At 37.6% G+C, this 15194-nt stretch overlaps 1 protein-coding gene across 1 annotated transcript in view; it reads left to right on the forward strand.

Moving 5' to 3' along the window:
* LOC132815969 (transmembrane anterior posterior transformation protein 1-like) overlaps nucleotides 1–9728 on the forward strand; it is a 109867-nt gene extending 100139 nt beyond the window's left edge. The window contains exons 13-14 of the mRNA XM_060825356.1: nucleotides 3645–3805; nucleotides 6522–9728. Of these exons, the coding sequence (XP_060681339.1) occupies nucleotides 3645–3805; nucleotides 6522–6751 (391 nt within the window). The 3' untranslated portion in view covers nucleotides 6752–9728. The remainder of the gene's footprint in view (nucleotides 1–3644; nucleotides 3806–6521) is intronic.
* The last annotated feature ends 5466 nt before the right edge of the window (nucleotides 9729–15194 follow it).

Consider the following 15194-nt stretch of genomic DNA (forward strand, 5'->3'; position numbering starts at 1 on the left):
TATTTAACCTCTTCATAATCTCTTGACACCTCATCTGACAACGCGGCAAAATACCTCACTAGCTCTGCCTACCAGTTTAGTCTGAACTAGCATTACCCATATATCCTCAGACCACTCCATCTGCCAAGCCAATTTTTCAAATGAAATAAGAAAACTTCGACATCTTTCTCAGCAAAATATGGCAGAGTTTTAAATATTTCACTACCTTCTCTTTTAATTTCCATCCTGTTAACTTGATTTTGCTGACCAAGTCACAACTTCTCAAGTTCAAATTCTCTCTCTCTCTCTCTCTCTCTCTCTCTCTCTCTCTCTCTCTCTCTCTCTCTCTCTCTCTCTCTCTCTCTCTCTCTCTCTCTCTCTCTCTCTCTCTCTCTCTCTCTCTCTCTTCTCTCCTCCTTTCTCCTCTCTCTTTTTGCTTAGCCAAGAACCTTCTCTCTCTCTCTCTCTCTCCACCTCCCTCCTCCCCATCCCTCTCTCTCCTCCTCTCTCCCTTTCCTCTTTCTCTATGCTCACCCAAGAACCTTTTCTCTCACTTTTTCCTCTCTCTCTCTTTCGCTTTCTCCCTTTGTTTGTCTTCTAACTCCATTTTCCTCAATTGTAATCTAGGTTTGTCTACCTCTACTGCACTTGTCTGTTTCTCTGACACACCTAAGTGTTTGAATAATTCCCTTACAATTTCAGCTTTACTTTTGCCCTTGGTTAAACCTAAATCTAACTTCTTTCATAATTCTAAAAGTATGGCCTTTTTCTTTCCTTCTAAACTTTCTTGGCAAATTTGAGAAACGTCTTTAAATCCCAGAACCTCTTTTGTAATTTTAAGAACCATTTCTCTCACTTTTAAATTAATCGACCCCAAGTCACTGAAATCAAACAAATTGACTCACATACATTTTATTTAAAGATCTAGGACACTAACCTGCAAGTGTTCAAATCTGCTGGGAGTTTTCATACCCCCCAAAGTCTGTCTAAACTAGTTCAGATCACGGACCCGAGCCCCCTAACAGTTAAAAAAGAAAAGAAAGAGAGAAATATGGCATTTTTAGGAATTGGATCAGACAGCTGCCCTCCATAATTTGGATGAGAGTGTAATACCAATGTATTGATATTCAATTTATCTAGTAGCCTGTTTGCCATCTTCTCCACTGTATCTAAACAGGAAACAGAGCAATATGTTGCACTTCAAAATGATGTGCTAGTTCCCATGGGTAACACTCTGGGAGGATGACCAAATCCTTAGATAATCACCAGCAGGGTCTGGTGAGTGTCCTACTTCAAAGACAGATCAGTTGTGGGCAGCTTATGAAATGGCCTTTCCTGAACATAGGAATGGACTTTCAGACATTGTCTTAACTCACTGGTCGAGGACTCTGAGAAGCCAATCCCACCCATTTCTTCAGGCAAGATTTGAGTTATTCAACCCTATGACCACTGGTAATATCAAAGCTGCAGTGTTGAGGAAAATGACCCTTTGTTTAATGGGATAAGCTACTGGAGCTAGAACAAAAGCTGAAAGAGAAAGATGTATGAATTGAAGAGCTTTACCGTGAAAGACATGAGAAATAATGATCAAATGAAATGATCAGGATGTTTGAAAACTTGTTTGTTCTCAAAAGTCATTGACTTCATACAGTTCATACAACTTCCTAACTTTTTGAATTTAATTTATTGTCACGTGTGCCAAGGCACAGTGAAAAGCTTTGTCTTGCGAGCAATATAGGCAGATCACATAGTTAAGTTGCATAAATAAGTAAATAATAGGTATTACAGCAGTAAAAACAAATGCACAGGTACAGGCGAATGTTAAGAGTTTGCAAATCCACTCCATATTCTAACAGTAGGGTAGAAACTGTTTCAAAAATGGCTGGTGTGTGTGTGTGTGTGTGGGCTTCTGTACCTTCTACCCGATGGTAGAGGTTGTTGAAAAGCATTGCCAGGGTGGGATGGATCTTTGAGAATGCTGGTGGCCTTTCCTTGACAGCGGGCCTGGTAGATGGATTCTATAGATGGGAGGTTGGCCTTTGTGATTATCGGGCCGAGTTCACCACTCTCTGTAACTGTCTCCGATCTTGAAAGGCACAGTTGCAATACCAGGTAGTGGTACATCCAGACAGAATGCTCTCGATGGCACACCTATAAAAGTTGGCAAGGGTATTCGCCGTCATGCCAAATTTCCTCAGCTGCCTGAGGAAAAAGAGATGTTGTTGGGCCTTTGTAACCAGTGCGTCCACATATAGAATCCAAGAAGGCTTGTTGTGGATGACCACTCCCAGGAGCTTGACATTCTCCACTCATTCCACCTCTGTGCTGTTAATGTGTAGGGGGGGAAATGAGTAACATCCCGCCGAAAGTCAATAATAAGTTCCTTGGTTTTGCAGGCATTGAGAGCTAGGTTCTTCTCAGTGCACCATTTTTCCAGATCTTCCACCTCCTGTCTGTAGTTTGTTTCGTTGCCATCTGAGATTTGACCAACAATGGTGATGTCATCAGCGAACTTGTAAATGGCAATAGTCTGAAATTTGGTGACACAGTCATGGGTATACAATGAGTACAATAGGGTGCTGAGTGCACAATCCTGGGGGGCTCCGGTGTTGAGTGTTAGGATGAAATATTGTCCCCAGTCTTCACTGATTGTGGCCTGTGGGTCAGGAAACTGAGGATCTGGTTGCAGAGTGGGGCTTAGTCCGAGATCACTATGTTTAGTAATCAGTCTCGAGGTTCATGGTGTCAAGATGTTCTAGGGAAGAGCGAAGGGCAAGTGATATGGCATCTGACGTGGATCTGTTGGTCCGATAGGCAAATTAGAATGGGTCAGGAGTAGTGGGCAGGGTAGAGTTGATTAATACTATGACCAATCTTTCAAAGCACTTCATGACCACCGAACTTAGGGCCACTGGGCAGTAGTCATTGAGACATGCTAAATGAGTCTTCTTAGGCACATGGATGAAGTTGGCCCTCTTGAAACAGGCAGGGACAGTGGCCTGCTGCAGGGAAAGGTTGAAGATGTCCGAGAAGACCTCTACCAGTTGATCTGCGCATGCTCTGAGTGCACGGCCTGGTACTCTGTGTGGTCCCATCGTTTTCGTTGGATTCACATGAAGGAAAATTGATCTGACCTCAGATGCAGCAAATGTTGAGATAAGTTCGTCAGGACATTTTGGAATAGGTGTTACCTCTTCGTTGAAATTCTGCTCAAAGCGAGTATAGAAGGTGCTGAGGCGATCTGGGAGAGATGTGTCATCGTCTGCTCTCTTACATTGTCTCTTTAGAACCTGTGATGTCATTCAGTCCTTGCCATGGTGTCTCTCTGGGTCTCTAGTTTGAATCGGTATTGGTCCTTGGCTGTCCTAATAGCTCTGCGAAGGTCATACTTGGATTCCTTATATTTGACAGCACTTTCACGTGTATCTGGCCATGTTAAGCTCCTACTATGTAACATTACAGTTTTGGATTCCATGTGAATTACTATTGATTGCAAAAGTTATATTGATTGGTACTACCTGGTAATTGTTGGTTTCCTAAAGAGGATGATGAATGACTCAATGGACATATTCCTAGATTAACACAAACCATTTGCCTGGTTTACATCTTATTGTTAAAGGTTTTCCTATTCTGAACATTGTTTTTCTTTATTTTCCCCTTTCAAGATTGATTGCACTCAAAGTTCTTAACAGCATTGTATTGCTGGGAAAATCTTGCCAATATGTAAAGGAGGCCAACATGGAGGAAAAACTGTTTCAAACCCCACCAGCCAACACCTCTGGGAAATCCGGCAAAAAATCTGTCAGCAAAGTTAAATCACCTGAAGGTAATCAATTTTCATAAAACCCCTTATTTTCATGTTTTATACAGAGACAAACAATACTTCCATTTATAAATACTACCTCTCATGTTACATTTGGATAAACTAAATATAAATGTCTTAACAATTTAACTTTGTTTGTGAGATCAGTGTTTTCCAAAATAATTTAAGGTGTTCTTTGAATGCAAACTAACGATTCGGATGTCAGTTCAGCGAATTCTGATGTACCAGAATTTCAGTTATTTTTGGAGGCATGGAGACAAAGGTGATAATCATGAAGTTCTTCTTGACACAGTTTAAATGCAGTCGTATGGATCAGAGGTCAAATAGTACTGACCTGAAAAATTACATTTCATTTCCTATGTACACAAATCAGGGGCACTACTTAAGAATATTTTCTTAAAAAATTAATCTTACTGTGACTTAGTGTTCCAGCCTTCAAAGTGGAATACTATATCATGAATCAATAATCTATCTCATATTTTCCACCTTACAATTCCATACTTTAAAAATACCGCATACATTTAATTTGTAGTTGATCAGCTAAATTAATCAAAATCCCAATGGTAATTATATGGTACAATTACTTTTTTGGCCAATTGTTATCTGTTAGAATTTCTGCATATTGAATTGATGACACAACTGTGGAATTTCATATCATTATGAAAACTTTCCTCCATTCTGATCGTAACCTATATTTACATACTTTATCAATATCTACGAGAACAATGAATAGCTGAAACTAATTTTAATTAATTAAGGAGAGTTTGTTTGCAATAGCAATTCTTACCAAAATTTTGGAAGCATGATGAAATTTAAAGTTTGTATTTATCGCTTTCTTTTCAGAAGAAATGTAATAATAGACCAAAACATTTGATTCCATGTTTCCACTTGAAATAACATAGAATGCTGATTGTATCCAGATATTTACGTTTTTGGTACAATATAATCAAATATTTTGCATAAAGCACGTCTCATATCTTGAGTGTATACATAGACTTAATACGAAAAATTATTCATATCCTCTGGGTTGACATTATATAACCATTTTGACCTGTTCATATGCAAACAGATTTTAATAAATGTGAATCAGGAACCACTAAGCTACACAAAACTAATCCTACAAATGCTAAATTTATTTCCCTTCATTACTAATCTTGTACTAGCAACTGAAAAAAACATCAGTTCTTTTGTCTACTGATATGTTTATTTTCAAGTCTATTTACTTAAAAATAACAAGTCATTTTCAAAATGAAATTCCTAAAGAAGTATTAACTATTAAACTAAACTTACTATTTTATCTGGATGCATCCTCATTAATTTCCTTTGGGGCCTGTTGCCTGTTTGGACTCCCCTATCTTAATTTCTGATCTTTTGTATATATTTAACGCTTTGATAATTTTGTAATTTTTATTTCTGGTAAAATCTCATTGGGTTGAGTGATTATCCATTCATGTGGATCTTTGCTATATGCAACATATCCACTATATTTGCCTAAAATAAGGCAAGTCACCATTGTCCCGGTGGTCCATAGGGCTGCTCTCATTAAAGAGAGATAACTGGTAGTGGTTTAACCTGAATATCATTAAGCCTTTGGTGAGGGGAGAGGATGAGAAGAGGGAACCTTTGTGGTAACCTCAAATGTACGGGAATTAAACCCAAGTATTGACATCACTCCACATTGAAAACCAGTTATCCAGTCAAACTTAGCTAACTGGCCAATGACTGTATTTTTAAGAAATGATAATTAACACTGCAGAAACTTGCAGACCACTTGTTAATGTGAAACTAACCCTCTTTAAATGAAAATTCTTCATCCCTTGACTGTTCAGTTATCAACAGTCCCAAGAGTGCCCTTTCATCCTGATTTTTACTCAATGGAATTTCCATTCACTCATCCATTTGTGCCTCAAGTGCTGCCAAGCTTTACATCACCCGATGTTGGCTTAAACACCAGTATCAGGCTAGCAACACAATCTCATCCACCTGTCCCTTTCAGTCCTTTTCTGCTATTTTCCCTGCTTTGGCACCTGCATATATTATACCAGCATCCTGATGATCTATAATTGTGCTGGTTTTAGTTGCAGTATAATTATTAAAGAAAAAACGATATTAGCTTCAAGGTAATTCTGTCCTGAATTAAATTGGAAACGCTTTTAAAATATTTACTAGCTCAAGCAAGTTATTGGCTGCACAGTGTTGATGGTTTTACAGCTGTCAGTGAGGAAGGCTAGGGTTTGGAGAGAAACTTTTGACTTGATGCATTCATTTATCTTCAAACAACTGCTGTTCTATCAGTATCCTTCTATGACAGATTTCGTACAAACACTTCATCTATATTGTAGGTTCTTCAGGATTATTTTTAATTGTTTTCTGTTAGTTCAGTGTATTTTATGCGTGAAATGCTAGTTTTAGTAGTCATCTTCACTATTAGAGTGTATAGTTGGTCTAAAGTCTTCCATTATTAATGTAGTTTTAAGATCTCCATTTTGGTGTAATACAATCTATTGTATGAATTACAAAATTTAGTTATACTTTTTGACCTTGTTTATATGTTAATTTAGTATCTTATGTAGGGAATCCTGTTGAGATACAATCAGAATGTATGCAAGCATTTTACCATGGAGGTATGTTCATGTTTAAAATAAAAGATTCGGCATAATGTCTTAATGCATTGGCATTCATTTGCAAAATCTCTAATGAGATAATTTCACTTTGACAGGCACTACAACAGAAGAAGTGGAATCAAAGTCCATCATTAGTCAGCCTGTGTCCCTATCAGAAAGTATATCAACTCTAGTTTCAAGCAACAGTACTGACCAGTTTCTTACAACCCCCGATGTGGAAGATAAAAGAGTACCACAGGAAAAATCTAATGGCAAGCGTTCTTCTTCAAAAGAAGATCTACTAGAAATAGACAGGTTCACAATTTGTGGAAATCGGATTGATTGATTTTTGTACATTTTAAACTAGAGAAGAGCTGCTTTGGACAAAGGCCTTTGCATGGTAAACTGAACATTCTCCAGCTTGAAGGTATATAAAGGTTTGAAAGCTGCAAAGGAAGCACTGATCAGGAATATTTATTAAAATCTTTATAATTTATTAACAGATTCAAGCCAAAATATATTTTACTTGTGTTTTTTTTTCCATCTATTTGGAAATGTTTGGTTTGGAATAGGCTCTTTTGGTTTGTATTTCAATTTCCTGTGGCAAAGGAAGAACCATTGTTTGGTTGGTTTCTGTGGAGACCTGGCAGATAAATGCTTTCAAAACAGCTTTCTCTACAGCTGTGTGGATTCTTTGTGCAATATTTCTTGCCACTTGTGGTACAAATGCACCTTCAGACAGTGATGTGATCATTATAGCCAGATGAATTTGTTGACTTTTTATAATGTTTCCAACAACATTCACTCTTACATCGGGCTTTAATTGTACAGAAATGTGCCTGCTGCAGTAATTTTGTTTTTTAATTCTAATCCTGTATAGCCATTCTTAAGTAAAAATTCAGTTCATGCTAACCTGCAAATATACATGTTGAAGTTTGCAACTGTTTCTGAAGGGACTTCAGTTAGAAGATGAAAATAAGGAACATATTGATACAAGTGGGTCCTCTTAAAAAGGAATAACCGCATATATTGCATTTGTGTTCTCGGAACAGCTGCTCAAACACGAGAGGTTTCTTACCTTCTGAAACAGAAAAAAAATTCTCGTAATCCCCTCGAGAATCCAAGCAGAACATTAATTTGTCATATCTTTCAAATGCTGCTGAAGCCTCTGTGCTTCCAGCAGCTCTTACCTTTATTTCAGGCTTTCATCATTCGTATTGTTTTTTGTATCCAAAAGGTTGTGTTTAGTAGAAACATTGGAGATCAAAGTTGTTTAGATGCACTTATTGAGCAAGCTACATTTTGGGAAGCAGTAAAACATGATATAAATTCAAATAAGTTTACAAAGAAAGTTAGAAAATAGTAAGAGGCAGAAGAGGATCAATGTCCCACAGCTGCGTGTTTGCACATTGGAAAATAGCCAAGTCTGCCATGTATGCAAAACTGTTTCTTTTTAAGTTAATTAAATTGATCTATTATAGTTGATGTCTGTGCAATGCTTATTTATAGCTTCTTTTGCACTAAAGACTATAAAGTCTGAATTCAAGGTTTCATGAAAAGAACACAATTACATAAATGTCTTCATTCTAATTGCTCAAGAAGCTAGTTTTCTAAGAAATATTTCATGCAAACTGAAATATTAAACTGAAATAGCACCGAGTGAATCAGAATAAATGAGTTGATTGTTTAGTTAATTTAGGGGTGTTATCAAGACGCAAATATTCACCTTTCAAATATACAATAAATTTGACCCTTTACTCACTTCCAAGGTGCAAAGTGATTTATGACCGAAATTTATAATAACACCAGCTATTAAATATTCTGTATCTTTTTTATAATTAGTACCTCTTGTAAATGAACAATGCTGAATAAATGGATTTTGTAACACAAATTATTTGTTTATTAATACATGTAACATATATCAAGGCCAATCATAATCAACAACAAATAGGTTTCGCAAGACTACGTGGATACACTCCTGGATTCAACATTTCTGTTAAAGATAACTGAAGATTGAGTCGTAGGAGTCTTTTGCATATAGTCCTAACCAAACAAAAACAAGTTGCTCAAATATTTTTACAACTGGAGTTTTCCTGTCTCTTAACTGACTTTATTTTGCAGACTTATCACACTAAATAATACTGTTCTTATGTGTACTGATTGTTATATGGGCAAGTTTAAGTCAGAAAATAATGATTAATGTTTTAGATAGAGATCCTTTTAATATATTTTGTTTGAGACCCCACCTAAAAATTTATCTCTTTTGATTTTGGTTTGATTTTGATGGAGCTATTGTGAACTCCAGTATTGTTTTCAGAATTTCCAATATTCATCATGCCTAGCTCCTGACCTGTTAGTCCTTGAGAACCATTTCTGCAGCTGTTTGTGCTTCCATCGATTGTGAGGTTCAAACTTGTATATTAAGTAAGATTATTTATTTTTATCTTTATATTGTTGTGAATATTTTGTTAATAGTTTGGGTTTTTAAAATATAATGTTTTGTTTTAGAACTTAATGTTTAACTATGGAAAATGGGATAAATGGAGTCAAAGGAAGTCTATTATACCTAAGGTTAGAGTTATATTGCTTTCAGAGATTAACAGCTAGTAGGGCAAGTTCAGAAACAGCACGTGGGTTTGCTGAGCTGAAGACATGCTGAGCTTGACAAGATCCCGTGGTCCTCCTGAGTGGTGGCTTTGTGCTGTGGAAAATATGGTTAGGGCTATAAAGAAGGCCTGGGAGTAATTGACAATTAGGTAAAGCAGCAAATGGGTTGGTGAAAGCCCATGAGCAATATTTACTTGATGCAGTTCAGAAGGATTGATCCTAAGAGAATTTCAAAAACAGGTGGGTGAAATTATCTGGTGAAAGCTAAATTTTGTTGGTATTTAGACATTTGGGAGCAGTCTTTGGCATCCTTGGGAAATAGATCTCTGCGAACGAGATTGAACTACTGAGTTGAGCATTTATTGAGGTAGTACAAGTCAGGGAGGTTTTGAGGGTGTTCTACGATTAGACTTTCAAAGTAAGGAATTAGAATCCCTTTTGAAGATGACAAGAATTTTGAGATCGGTGATCCACAGTGTTGTTAATGCCTGGGTGATATCTGTTTTGACTGCATTAACCAGTTAAATTGTAGTGTCTGGGGTGTTAAGCTACAGTTTGTTGTCATTTACCTCATGTTAATCCTGAATGTTATTGTTCTTTATATAGTGTATATGGTTTAGGATCATTATCTCACCAGTTCAGTTTACCTATTTCAACATTGCTACTTATGTTGGTTTTGTTCATGTTTGTATAATAAAGTTTTTTTTGTATTTCAATTCAGTCCTGCAATCCTGCTGCTTTTTATTTACTTCTGGTTCTTTGATGCATGCTGTTCTTTTAAAAGATTATGGTTTGCAGGAAGTCCCTGGGTTACGAACACCGACTTACAAACGGCCAACTTACGAACGTCTGTACTTATAAACCGACCTCCGTGAAACCTTTTATTTTAAAAAATCCGAGTTACATACAATGGTTTGTAATAATGAACGGGCAGACTACCTGTACTGTGCATGACGCTCAAATTGTTGAGCTTTTTCAGTGGTTCGTTGGCTCGAGGGAGAACAGCACCATGCTATGGTTGCAATTTTAAGTCCGATCACGTAAACATTGTTGTGTGGGTGTGTTTTGACTTAAATTTTTCGTGTGTTTACCCTCATAATTATGGTTTCAAAGTGTAAATCAGATGCAATTTTGCGTAATAGTGATGCATCAAAGAAAAAGAAAATAATCACGATTGGAACGAAAGTGGAAGTAATAAAGCGATCAGAGGTGAAACATCAACAAACATTGGAAAAACGTTGGGCTACAGATGGTCAACTGTCGGGGTAATTATAAAGGACAAGGGGAGAGTATTGGAGCATGTAAAAGGCTCTGTCCCAATGAAAGTGACAATTATCGCTAAGCAACACAATGGTTTAATTATCGGAATGGAAGGGCTATTGATAATTTGGTTTGAGGATCAAAATCAGTGCAATATTCCTATTATCGTTACCTTAGTGCAAGAAAAGACTCCAAGCCTTTTCAGTGATTTAAAAGCTGCACTTGCAGCAAGTGAAGGTGCTTGTGATGAAGAATTTGTTGCGAGTAGGGGTTGGTTCACCCACTTCAAAGGGAGGGTAAATTTACGCAATATTAAAGTACAAGGTGAAGCAGTAAGTGCTGCAAGAGAGTTTCCCGAAATGTTTAATAAAATTATTGAGGAGGGAGGTTATGATGTGCCTGAGCAAACACTTAACATAGATGAGACCGACTTATTTTGGGGGGGGAAATGACTGAGAGGACATACATTTTAAAAGAAGAGAAAGCTGCTCTAGGGCATAAGGCATGCAAGGATAAGCTTGCTGGTAACGCATCCAGAGATTGCAAGCTTAAGCCAATGCTTGTGTATTGCTCCTTAAATCCGAGGACACTTAGGCAAATCATCAAGGCATCTCTTCCTGTTATTTGGAAGGCAAACGCGAAGGGTAACAAAAGCTCCCTTTGAAGACTGGGTCCTGAATTTTTTTTTGTTCTTGCTGCTGAATGTTATTGCTTGATTTCAAAATTCTGCTTGTGCTTGACAATGCCCCCAGAAATCCAAGCACTTTAGATAACCTTTACCCCAAATGTAAAAGTCAGCTTTTTACTGCCCAACACCTCATCACTACTTCAGCCAATGGGTCAGGGAATCATAGCCCCCTTTAAGGCAAACTATTTATGCCAGACCTTTCCACAAGCAGTCAGGGCCATCCAAGATGATGCAATGACCTTAAAGGAGTTCTGTAGGAATTACAACATCTATGATGGCATCAAAACATTGCAAATTCATGGGAGGAAGTGAAGAATACCAACACAAAAGGAGTCTGGAACAAATTATGTTCGCAGATATTTTTAAAGAGTTTACACCTGAGGACATCATCAAAGCCAGGCAAGCTGTGGTCAGTATTGGTAACAATCAATTGCACTTAGACATCAATGAATGTCTTAGACTTGCTTGAATCCCATGCCAAAGAACTGACCAATGTGCACCTTATGGAGCTGGAGCAGCAGATGATAACATTTGAGGAAGAAGACTGAGATGTAGAAACCCTAGAACCCAAGAAGTTTTTGATGAAGGAGTTAGCTGAAAGCCTTTTGTCTAATTGAAACAGGGATGGCAAACTTAGAGAAGCAAGATCATGATGCAGAGAGGTTCACCAAAGTTTACCGGATAGTTACCGACAGACTTAGCTGCTACAAGACCATGTATAATGAGAAAAAGAAAACTGTTCAAGCCAACCTTGATGTTTACTTTAAGGAATTGGCTTCAGAAGTACACACCCATTCTCCAGCAGCAGAAACAGACCCTGACTCTCCAGTAGCAGTATCAATCCCTGACTCTCCAGCACCAGGCCCATTATCCAATTAATAAAGTCCTTTTAATTTAGGCACTTTCTGGTATGCAAGACATTGATTGGAACAAGAGTAAGTGTTAACCTTTAATCATTATCATTTCTTTCCTATCTAAACGTTTAAGAATTGTTTCTTTAATATTTTTATACCTAATACACGCGGACACACATTCATTCTTTCTCAATTATAAATACTGTACTGTAGTTACATTTCTTATTACTGTATTATTATATGTAAGATGTTTTAGGTAAAGTATATACTATGTACTAAGACAAACATTTGAATAATTGACACTAGATGTGAACCATACATAACTGTTCCGACTTTAATACAAATTCAACTTATGAACAGCCTTAAAAGCAACTTGTTCAAAAGCTGGGAACTTCCTGTATCAAGTCAGATGAATGCAAAAATCTTGCTTGTACAATAACTGAGATCATAATTATGTTCTTATAAAGTTATGCTTAGTACATTCATAAAATTGAAAAGGTGAAGTTCTTAACATTTCTAGTTATCATTTTAACATCAGAAATATCTGATTGAGTATAAGAAGGATGAAGCTCAAGTCTTTACACTTCACATTAGCCTGTGCATTGTTTGATTCATACCCCAAAATGTGTCCTTACTACCGTCTCCATCCTTCTGTCTTGTAACTATCTCTCATCACTTGCTGTTGCAGTTGACCCCTTAAGGATATGTTTATACATCAGCAAGTTGCCTATTTCCATATTTGTAATATGCAACTTTTCCTTTACCCCAGCTTATCTGCTGATACCCTCAACTATACTTCTCATTACCTCCAAATGTAACTATTACAACACGTTTGTGGAATGCCTCCCATCTTACACCCCACATAAACTTATGCTTTTCCAAATCTTTGGCCACATTTTAACTCACACGAAGTCCATCACCCATCGTTCCTATGGCATTGATGTTTTTGGAAAAGCCAAGCTGCGATTTTAAAATTGTCATTTTCTCTTTAATGTCTCTCAGTGGCCTTATGCCTCCTATTCTAACCTTTCCAGCCCTCAAACCTGCAAGAGAGTTTTGTACTCCTTCAGTTCTGACATCCTGATATTTAATTGCTGCATCATTGACAGCTGTCTTTTCAGCTACTGAAACCCCAAGCCCTTCCAGCCCTCTCCTGATCTGTTTAAGATGCTCCTTAAAACCGATGTCTTTGATCAAGTTTTTGTGTGTTTATGTTAATATCTCTTTCTAAGGCTGATTGTGAAATTTTGGTAATATTTGTGTGAAGAACCATGGGACATTGCTGCATCAAAGGCACTATAGTAATATAAGTCATTGGGCAAAATCTTGTTTGGACCCAAGCGTTATGGGCTATGGTGAGATGTATGGCACTATCACATGAGAAGTCCAGTGAAGCCTAACATCTGGAGCAACTTGCTGCATCTTTTATACATTTCCCAAATGGCAAAGTGAGTTTCTTGCCAGGCAGTGGCAAGTTACCCGTTAAGGGGGTTATAGCTTGTTAATTGCCTTATTTATGCCACAACATATTTCAGAGAGATATGATTTCAAATTAATCGAGTTGTATTTGCAGGTTTACTAATAGGAATGTGAAGGCCACTAAATAGAGTACATATTTGACAGGATACTAATCTCAGGAGCTTGGCACAGTGAGGGAGGAAATGCTGCTTTCCTCTTTTAATAGGTACTGAAAGGTCCAAGAGTGGGAACAAGAGTCAACTTTACTTGAGAGGCTAAGATCTTAATATTAACAAGCAGGTAGGTGATTGGTGAGTTTTATGTTTATCTTTCTTTAATCTGAGGCAATAGTTTAAACTAGGGAAGAGGGAAAAATTACAGCTTAAGTAGTTAAAGTTGTAATTCATTAAGCAAAATGGAATAGAGATGGAAGGGCAGGGAAGCTTCACTTTTCTTCATTGTCAACTTCTAATTTGTGGCTGGCCAGGAAACAGTGCCTGTTGCTAGTTAGCAGGAAACCAGTGAGTCAATGCTCTGGACTGATACAAAAACAATTAATGCTTCAACTTCAATTTACTCTTCCTCAGAACTGAAAGAGGCTAAAAATGATGGTTTTTGTGCTGGGGCCAAAGGAGAAGGAGAGGTGAGTGGAACAAATAGTGAGCATGCCTAAAACAAAAGACAAAAAGAGTGTGCTATTGGTGGTGAGGGGATATATAGTTACTGAATCGGTGTTAATGGTAGGTATGAACAGTAGAAGATAAATCAGCTTCACCCATGTCTCAATTGCAGAGGTAAAGGGGTGAGGGGTGGCATTGTGAGGCGAGTGGATACATTCAAAATGGAGGACAGTTAGCTACATTAGGACTCCTAACTGCTATACATCTACAACTGGTCAGATTGTTTTTATTATTATCAATGTAATGTCGAGTATCTTGATTACTGCAGGTATATACTGCAGGGCAAGAGTTATTGCTGGGGAAAGGCAATTATGATGCAATTAGGCAAGATTTAGGATGCATAGGATGAGGAAGGAAACTGTAAGGAATGGACACAATTGAAATGTGGAACTTATTCGAGGAACAGCTACTGTGTGTCCTTGATAAGTATGTGCTTGTCAGGCAGAGAAGAAGTGGTTGAGCGAGGGAGCGCTAAATGAATACTTTTCGTCAGTATTTACACTGGAAAAAGACAACATTGTTGAGGAGAATACGGAGATACAGGGTACTAGACTAGACTGGATTGAGGTTCACAAGGAGTAGGTGTTAGCAATTCTGGAAAGTGTGAAGACAAATAAGAGCCCTAGGCCAAATGGGATTTTTCCTAGGATTCTCTGGGAAGCTAGGGAGGAGATTGCACAGCCTTTGACTTTGATCTTTATGTTGTTATTGTTGACAGAAATAGTGTCAGAAGACTGAAGGATAGCAAATGTCCTCTTTGTTCAAGAATGGGAGTAGAGTCAACCCTATAATTACAGACCAGGGAGCCTTACTTTGGTTGTGGGTAAAGTGTTGGAAAAGGTTATAAGAGAGAGGATTTATAATCATCTAGAGGAATAACTTGATAAGGGATAGTCAACACAGTTTTGTGAAGAGTAAGTTGTGCCTCACAAACCTTCTTGAGTTCTTTGAGAACGTGACCAAACAGGTGAATGAGGGTAAAGCAGTTGATGTGGTGTATATGGATTTCAGTAAGGTATTTGATAATGTTCCCCACGGTAGGCCTTTGCTGAAAATATGGAGGCATGGGTTTGAGAGTAATTTAGCAGTTTGGATCAGATATTGACTATCTGAAAGAAGACAGAGGGTGGTGGTTTACGGGAAATATTCATTCTGGATGTTCAGTTACTAGTGGTGTACCGCAAGGATTTGTTTTGGGGCTACTGCTGTTTGTCATTTTTATAAATGACCTGGATGAGGGTG

The sequence above is a fragment of the Hemiscyllium ocellatum genome, chromosome 1, assembly GCF_020745735.1.
Source record: "Hemiscyllium ocellatum isolate sHemOce1 chromosome 1, sHemOce1.pat.X.cur, whole genome shotgun sequence".
NCBI classification, from domain to species: domain Eukaryota; kingdom Metazoa; phylum Chordata; class Chondrichthyes; order Orectolobiformes; family Hemiscylliidae; genus Hemiscyllium; species Hemiscyllium ocellatum.